Raw genomic sequence first — 9,181 nt, 5'->3', positions numbered from 1 at the left:
GTTATTTGATTCGACCATCCTACGAGTAGCGATTAACTAACAAGTTAACTAATTATTTGGACGAATTCTTGAACGGTGGTCTATGGTGACTTCGTAAATTCTCATGATGCTATGTCGATTCAGTCTTTTAAAGATGCTCATAATGATAAGGTGTACGTGCTGTGTTCGATGTATATTCGTGCATGTGAGCGACTTGATTGTATTGTGTTAATAAAATAAATAAAGCTCCGAAATATAGCTGCATTGCACCACACATAATATATCCGGGCTTTATTCGGCGGACCCAAATATTGCGTGCGTGCTACTCCCCTCGTACCGATTTTTTTTTTTCTATTCCGAAGAAAGCTACTTGTGCTCGGCACGCCGAGCCCACCAGCAACCATCTTCCTCCCCTTCCTTCTTTCTCCCCCGCCACTTCTCCGGGGAGACAAAAGAGACCTCGCTCGATCTCCCGTGCCCCCAACCCCGCCTCCACGCGGCGCCCAGAAGCTTCCTCAGCCTGCCGGACTCCTCCGCCCCCGCCCCCACCGCCACCGCCACCGCCACCGCCCCGCCCCGAACCCCCCCGCCGCACCCTCCCTCCTCCCGGCCGGCGCGGCGCCGCGGCTAGGCCGAGGCGGAGGGCGGCGAGATGTGGGTCTTCTACCTGATATCGCTGCCCCTGACGCTGGGCATGGTCGTCGTCACGCTGCGCTACTTCGCGGGCCCGGGCGTGCCGCGCTACGTCCAGGCCACCGTCGGCTACGCCTGGTTCTGCTCCCTCTCCGTCATCATCCTCGTCCCCGCCGACATCTGGACGGTCAGATCCCGTATCCCTATGCATCGCCCGACCCCTCGATTGCGATCCTCGCCGCGCTCGTGATCCCACCCGGTTTCGGTGTCGGTGCCTCGGCGCGCCGAGATCCGCCCCGGGCTGAGCTAATTACCTGCTCTGGTTTTGCGCCAATTAGGATGTATTTGGGGGGGGGGGATTAGGACATAAATTTGTACTGGGAAGCTGTTACTGCGTGGAGTTTCGGGTGCTTGAGGGGAGAATGCTTGGCGAATCGTACATTCGAGTTGCTGCTTCTGGTCCCTGGAATGAGGTCTAGGTGACAGGGTATTAGGGTCGCCCCTGCGTCAATTAGAGAGGACATCTATTTATTACCACTAATTAGTTAGTTCATAGTTCTAAGAAGTGCAGCATAAACAACATGGCCGAACTAAATTGGCACCATATGTTGTTTGTATATGGTCTGCTTGACTCTAATTAGCTTCTGAGAATTCACTATTTTACCCTTTGTGGCTAATAGCCATAGCAACGTTCCATTGTCTAGCCTTGCCCCCCTTCGATAAACTTTTTGTGCTGTTTGTTTTCGTACTTTCCGAGCAAGTCATCAGTTCACACAGGACATTCGTGGATTCACCATTATGTTAGATTCATAGGAATATAGGACATAAGGTGGAAAAAGTTTGTCCTGTCTAGTTGACGGCTTAAATGACTTTAGCAACGGAGCACACAGCTGCAACAAGCAGCAACATAGCTCAAGGGAACTAAGAGCGAAATGATGAGATGGAATGTTAACCAGACATCAAAATCACACACTTATTCAGATTAATAGTCCAGCTTCACATGCATCTTCAGTCTGAATGAATGCTATAGAAGTATAGCTGCAAAAAGTCCGAGCATGAACTTGGTTACCTCCACAAAGCATAGAGATCAGGTGCAGGCGAAGCGTCTATAAAGAAGGTTTAGTATTTTGCTAGAAAGAATCCTAGGTCAGCTACATTAGCATGCCTTGAATATTTTGTAGACACATGTTCCATTGATGCCATGCTTATTAGAGTATGGGGCTATGGGCCACTCACTCCCTCTACTGCTTCACATACATGTTGGTATATTCATCTGTATGAGCAAAGCTGTGGCCAAATGGAACAATCCTACTATTTAGCCTCTTTATTTAAATTGGTTTAAGCTCAAGTGAACAACTGTTGAAAAGTTAAAAATGTAATATATCAACATATACATGGGCCAATGAATAGTGCAGGCCCTTTATCGCAAACTTTATCTGTGCATTGTGCTGTCAAATGATCTTCATTTACTTATCCGGTCTAAACTCCTACAACACCTCACTTGCAGACATTAACTGGCTTTGATAAAGGTGGGATTGGTTTCTTCTGGAGCTGGTCTTATTGGAGCACATTTATCCTAACATGGTATGAAACTATCATCATCAACATGTCTTGCATTGCTTTCTGCTATGGGTATAACATTCCTGATTGTTTAGTGGCATCTAGGACTACTGTTGGTGCACATGCCCTAGCATAATAGATGTTTCTTACAGTAAAATGTCAGCTCTACTTTGAAAAGACAAAAAAGCTTCATTTTGGACCCTGCTTCATCAGCCCCCAGATCAGTGATTTAGCAACGTATTGTTTACATATCAATGCAGCTGTTTCAGCTTCAGCTGAACTTACTAGGTCTGTGCTTGGAAAAGAAAAACCATGGTTTGTAAATGGCAAAATACTGGAGAACTCATGCCCTCCCTTATGTGCCTGACACTTTCTTACTGTTTCGCTTCAAGTATTTAAGGCTTTGATGTTACTATGAGGTTGCTTACTCTATTTCTATTAGAGCAGTTGATAACCTAGTGTCTTTTCAACTTTTGAGGGTACTACTTTAGTTATCAATTCATATATATTATTTTTTCATGGGATGCAATAAATTTTATCCTCGTCATTTTCATTGGCATTTTTATCTCTAACACAAGGCTTGTGTCTATGTCCCTAAACAGGGCTGTAGTTCCTACTATTCAAGGCTATGAAGATGCTGGAGATTTCACTGTTAGGGAAAGGCTAAAAACTAGTATTCACATGAACCTGCTCTTTTATTCAATTGTGGGAGCTATTGGCCTCTTTGGACTCATACTGCTTTTAGTCATGCATAGAGCTTGGTATGTTTTAATCTCCACTTGAGCTTCCATGTTCCACGCGTCACCTGATATGTGAATAACCTTGTGTAATATGTTGATATTTTTTTACATTTTATTTACTAAGTCATTTCAGCTCTTTCTTTATGTCTGTCGTTCAATAACCTATGGAATATTTTACGGAAACATTTTTGATATTTCAGTATTGAACAAGCTACATGTTTAGGACAGTCAGCTTTGATTGGTAAAGGAACATGATGTAATCTTAACTACTGCAAAATACTACCCTTGCACTAATCATTCGTGTTGCCTCCAGTTCTGACAAATTAGTTTTCTGAAAATGGCTGCCATTTAAACTTGTGTAATGTGCAGTCTTGGCTCTTTACCTGAAATAAGTATTTTTAACAGGGATGGAGGTCTTGTGGGGTTTTTAATGGCTTGCTCAAATACCTTTGGACTGGTGACTGGTGCTTTTCTTCTTGGTTTTGGATTGAGTGAAATTCCAAGAAACATCTGGAAAAACGCAGACTGGACTCACCGCCAAAAAGTACTTTCTCATAGAGTTGCCAAGATGGCCGTAAAGCTTGATAATGCTCATCAAGAGTATTCAAATTCAATTGTTGTAAGTACATTTGTAAATCCTTAATAATATCCTTACTCATTGCCAACTTGCCGTTTGCTGAAGTGTTGTTCCTTTTCCAGGTTGCTCAAGCCACTTCAAATCAAATGTCAAAGCGTGATCTCTTAAGACCTTATATGGATATTATTGACAGAATGGTTGCTCAAATGGTACCAAAGCAATTATTAGTACTACTTGTAGTTGAATTTCAAACCCGGCGATTAAATATGGTAACTTGTGATTGTATGTTATTTCAGCTGCGGGATGATCCATCTTTCAAGCCTTCTGGTGGCAGATTAGGTGAAAATGATATGGACTATGATACAGATGATAAAACAATGGCCAATCTCCGACGTCAACTTAGGATGGCTCATGAGGAGTACTATCGGTGTAAAAGGTATTGTGGAATAAACCAACGGACGATAGTATCAATCTTTGTGTACTTCTTAGTAATATCTGGTACATAACTATTGCAGTTTGGAATTAATATGGAAACTGGAAGTGTAATAAGGGATTGGTTCGCAGCGTAAGATTTCCTAAGTTGGCAAAACTTTGAGACTTTGAGTTAGGCAAGTATGCTGAGTTAGGCGGGTGTTTAGCTCACGTTGCATCTTAAGCTGGATTCTGTATGAATCAAGATTGTATGGTCAACCATTGTGGCATTGTGAGTACTGGGTAGAACGCTAGATGCCCGGGACCATGTTACTATTGTTCCTTTCTCTTTTCCCTCAGCTGGACCTGGCGTGTCATAAATTCCATATGTGGCAAGATTTCCATAGGCATGCCAAAGTGTGGTACTCGAAATCTAGTTTGTAGAGAAACAACGCTCGAGGTGTTCAGGTGTCCCTTTTTAACTGATAATATTAACTTCAATTTTTGTTATTGTACAGCGAATACATGACTTATGTCATGGAAGCTCTCGATCTAGAGGACACCATTAAAAATTATGAACATCGTGATGCAAATGGATGGTGAGTTCATTAATTCTTTGGTTAAATGTTATCTAAAGAGCATTTTAATCTTGAGAAAACAGCCCTTACAACTTCATTATTTCTATAGGTACTGTAATGATTTTTTGCTCTATTCAATTATATTTCTTGATATTGTATTTTGGGCTTTGGCGAACCTTTTCTTGTTGTAATGCTGCACAAAGCTACAACAACTTGACAGTTCTGTTAAATAAGTGTTGCCAAGTGGTATGCCGTACCAGTATGATGGAAGTTTCATTAACCTGGTTGAACAGAAAACTGATAGTTCCACAAATGGCTCGATTAGTATGTTGGCATATAATTACATGCGTGCTGTGTGGTACTGGCCATGTATAGTTGATTCGTGGGCTCAATAATCTCAATTGCCATTAACTGCAAATTTGTAGATGTGTACTCGTCTTAAATCTTCTGATATATCCAACCACAATCATTATTGATTTAGTTCCTTTTTGTCTAAACAGGAAATACGTATCGAGTTTTAGGGAGAGTCGATCAGGCACACTGGGATCCCTTTTGGACACTATGGGTAATCTTTCTGACCTTTACAAACTATTTTTATTAGTTTTTGTCTTTATCTACTTCCTCCGCCCCACAGTATAAGTTGTTTTTGCATGCTCTGATAGCTTGCTAAAACATCTTATATTATGGGACAGAGGGAGTATTACTCAGTGAAAATGGCTTAAAATCAGTTTCTAGATGAAACAGTCTAAATTCCAGGCCCACATATTATTTTTAATAAATTCGAGTTACTGCCTTATGGCTTGCTCAATAATTGATGGAACTGACTCAGTGATACTTTCTTGCACTATCAGAGTTCATTTGGCGTTGTATACTGAGAAAGCAGCTTCAGAAAGCACTGGCTATTATTCTCGGCTGCATGTCAGCTGCTATACTGTTGGCTGAAGCTACTTTGCTGCCAAGTGGTGTCGATTTATCACTTTTTTCCATTCTTGTAAAATCTGTCGGAAAACAGGAGGTTCTAGTCCAGGTAAGAAATTGGGTGCTTCACTAAAAACTAAAATAAATGTATCACATGTTCAGTTTACAGGGGAGTTTTTTTTTTGAACTTATGGGCTCTTGCTTTCTGCAGTGTGTACTATATTGTGTTATTAGTGATAGCCTTCTACTCCCTCCGTCCCATAATATAGCTATATGTATTTTCATCACCAGTAGTGTCCCTCCTAGGAGGATTGTAATATAAACTCTTCCTTTTCAATACAAAGAAACACAAGAATCTCACTGCGTTTTCTCGAAAAATAATAATATAAGAGCGTTTTTGACACTATGCTAGTGTCAAAAACGCTCTTATATTATGGGACAGAGGGAGTAGTTTGTTTGCACATCAATCATGTGCATCCGACATCCATTTGTTATTTAAACACGCGCAGACTAGTACAAGTCACTATAGTTACTAGGTGACTTGGTATATCAGGCCTTGCTATTCTTTTGCTCGGTTAACATAAAATTTATATCTTTGTCAATGGAATGCCCTTCTATGGTCACCTAGCTGTACATTCATTGTGTAGCGTCAAGCCTTGTTCTGCATGATCTTACATACTTCCTATTTGTTTACAGGTTGCTGCATTTGTCCCTTTGATGTATATGTGTATATGCACATACTATTCGCTATTTCAAATTGGGATGTTAATGTTTTATTCCCTGACTCCACGGCAAACAAGTTCTGTCAGTTTGCTTATGATCTGTTCGTAAGTTCATACTGCTCTGCTTTTGTATGTTTCGTGTGCTTCCTGTCCAATATGTTGAACTCGTTGTAGGCTGAGCACCAAATGCTATTTTGCAGGATGGTTGCAAGATATGCACCTCCCATTTCTTATAACTTCCTGAATCTTATTCGCCTTGGTCATAATGTTAAAACTACTTTTGAGAAGGTAATGGTTGGACAGTTTCTTTGTGTTATTTATGCTATGTGCTTCTGTTTGCATGTGGACGATATAGTTGACATTTGAAGATGTAATGCTTCACAGTTTTTCAGTTTTGTTACACTGCTTATTGTTCACCAGATAATTATCACCTAGCTGATCTCTGAACGAACCATATGTTGGCATGTCACAGAGAATGGGGAACATAGATGATGCAGTTCCTTTCTTTGGAAGACGGTTCAACAGGATCTACCCACTAATTATGGTTGTTTATACGCTACTTGTTGCTAGTAACTTCTTTGGACGTGTGATTGACTATTTTGGAAGCTGGAAAATGTTCAAGTTCCAGCGTGAGGAAGAACATATGGATGGTTTTGATCCATCTGGAATTATTATTCTGCAAAAAGGTTAGGACCGATTTGTCTGTGGGCATATCCTTCATTCTCTTTAGTGTATCAGCATAGATTTGTCTATGGGGGTATCTTTCATTTCTTGGCAGCATATTGTTGTGTTCTTTTGTTTGCTTCTTTAGCTGCTTGTCCCTTCAGCTTTCACAGTTCCACATGGGTTTCAGTTTTCTTGTTTTCTTCGGCAAATGAAAGTATGCGTGGCACTGTTGCGAGTGAACATATTGGGCTATCTGGCTTACAATAGAAATCTGATGATTTATCTGATCATTATCATTGAATCTTTTGTATAATCACTGTAAATTGTGGTACGAATTCTGCCTCTTTTTTTTTTCAGAAACATGTTCCGCCTAAGCGAAGTTTACTTTCTTTGCAGAGAGATCTTGGATTGAGCAAGGATATAAAGTTGGTGAGCAGGTTATTCCATTGGCAAGGTTCAATGGCGCGAGCACGGACGTTGAATCTGGAAAGGTACCATTGATGTTGTAGCAAAATAACCATATTTTCCCAATCTGATTAGTTATATGACTTTGTTCTGTTTGTAAGGTTTAGTCTTTAGCTATATTTTATCTCCTTGTTATGTCATGCACAGGTTGAAAATACAGTGGAGATGAAAGTGGGAACAACTTCTTCGAGAGTTGATGGAAGAGCCGGTCAATCTAAATATGCTCACAACAGGGAAATGATTTCCAACAAGTATTCGTCCGTTAGAGACCAGAGTCGGCAGGCAACAAAGCCAGTGAAAAAGGAAACCGTGTCAGCATCTGTATCTCTGCTTGAAGAAGGGAATTCTGAAAATCGCTCGGCTGCTGGAATCTCCCAAACATGGGCTTCAATGAAGAATGGTTTTCAGAACTTCAAAGCGAATATGGGTGCCAAGAAGTTCACTCCTTTGCGCCAGGATCCAGGATTTGCTCCTCATTTGAACGGCTCTTCGCCCGAATCTCTCGATGACATCTTCCAAAGGATAAAACGACGCCCTGAAGACTCGCCTGTAGATTACCTTGACAACGACGATGACGACGACGACGACGAAAATACCGGAGACATGGATCCTCCGTTTCCAGGACCGAGAAGATAGGCTGTGGTTTCTCCCTTAGAAGTTAGAACATTGAGCTCTGGGAATCAAAAAAGGATTTGGTAGCATTAGATTCAGAATAGAAGATACATGATGTACAGATCAGATGATGGTTTTTGGTGTGCTTCGTGGAAGCTGAAGGCGCCCTCTGCCCATCTGGAAAGGTGCAGACGTGAATGAAAGCATATGACGTGATGACACAGGCCCTGCAGAAAGGACAGCGGAATCTCCCCAACAAGAGATCATGGGAGCGTGACTGCATCACACTTTTCTGCTTTACACACAGTGCAGGATTAGACATCGCTGACGTGTTATTTTACTTGTTATTAAATGTTGAATATGTATTGGAGACAACTGATTCGTACTCCAAGCTGACGAGTGTAGGCTGTAAAGGTATGCATTATTATATGATGTGCGTTGAAAACATGCGGCCGATCTAATGTACTAAATGCAAAAAAATTGGAAGGCACAAGTCCTTTTGTGTGGGGAAACACCGGACTTTGTATAATTTCGCTGTATATCTTCACCATTTGATCACCTGACTTTAGTTTACCACTAGGTGCTTGCAATGGGCTATGGAGGTAACTCACCCCAGTTACCCACCCCGTAATATCCAGTGAAAGTCAACTTATGGCAGAAACCGATGAAAACCAAGTTAAATTCTTGTCTCAAAGTTAAAAAATAAGATCTACTACTCTCTCCGTTCACTTTTATAAGACGTTTTAAACATTTAGGACAACACCCAAAACAGTTTAATTTGAGCTGTCTAAAACATCTTACAAAAGTGAACAGAGGGAGTAGTAAAATACAGTATGATGGGAAGGCAATGTTCTATGAATAGTTAAAATTTCAAGGTCAAAATCAATTTCAGTTGGAAGGTATGAACGAAAGTAAATTAATTAACAATGTATATTTGGTTTCCTATTACTACCTTAAGATGAATAGTAGTCCAAACTTCAAGTTTGATATACGTATAGCACATCACCTTTCTAAGATAAAATTAAAATTTGAGAGTTTTGGTGAACTTCCAAACGTGATTTGCGTGCACCTTGGTTTCTACCTGATACTTTCTTCCAACTTCCCTCTTGTTTATGGAGTTGTGAGTGCACGATTTCTCGTTCAATGAGATTTAGAATTTGATGTCCACATTGTACGTGTGTGTACATATATGCCAGCCACAAAAGGCTGGGATGCCAATTTTGGGGCAGACCTAAGGAGGCTCAAGAAAAAGAATGATGTTGGAGCATTTACGCATGAAGGCATAAACTGCTGATGTGACTACTCCCTCCGGTCCGATGT

General features: G+C 41.0%; 1 protein-coding gene across 1 annotated transcript; it reads left to right on the top strand.

Annotated features, from left to right (window-relative positions):
• Positions 1–414: 414 nt before the first annotated feature.
• On the top strand, positions 415–8,373 carry LOC123401603 (LMBR1 domain-containing protein 2 homolog A-like). The gene is made up of 14 exons (XM_045095432.1): positions 415–799; positions 2,120–2,196; positions 2,775–2,933; positions 3,318–3,531; positions 3,612–3,698; positions 3,786–3,925; positions 4,419–4,499; positions 4,979–5,043; positions 5,330–5,505; positions 6,093–6,223; positions 6,319–6,406; positions 6,591–6,804; positions 7,181–7,275; positions 7,397–8,373. The coding sequence occupies exons 1-14, from the start codon at positions 632–634 to the stop codon at positions 7,883–7,885; spliced, it is 2,184 nt and encodes a 727-aa protein (XP_044951367.1). The 5' UTR covers positions 415–631; the 3' UTR covers positions 7,886–8,373.
• Positions 8,374–9,181: the final 808 nt, after the last annotated feature.

This window comes from Hordeum vulgare, chromosome 6H, assembly GCF_904849725.1.
Source record: "Hordeum vulgare subsp. vulgare chromosome 6H, MorexV3_pseudomolecules_assembly, whole genome shotgun sequence".
In the NCBI taxonomy this organism is placed as follows: Eukaryota; Viridiplantae; Streptophyta; class Magnoliopsida; order Poales; family Poaceae; genus Hordeum; species Hordeum vulgare.
The sequence above is the reverse complement of the archived record's forward strand: the minus strand, read 5'-3'. Positions and strand labels throughout refer to the sequence as shown.

What these genes read in the sequence shown, in the direction of transcription:
- LOC123401603 (XM_045095432.1), top strand. Translation starts at nt 632, where the DNA reads ATGTGGGTCTTCTACCTGATATCGCTGCCCCTGACGCTGGGCATGGTC. An exon ending in CATCGTGATGCAAATGGATG is followed by an intron (nt 4,500 to 4,978) that starts GTGAGTTCATTA and finishes TTGTCTAAACAG; the next exon opens with GAAATACGTATCGAGTTTTA. An exon ending in TTAAAACTACTTTTGAGAAG is followed by an intron (nt 6,407 to 6,590) that starts GTAATGGTTGGA and finishes GGCATGTCACAG; the next exon opens with AGAATGGGGAACATAGATGA.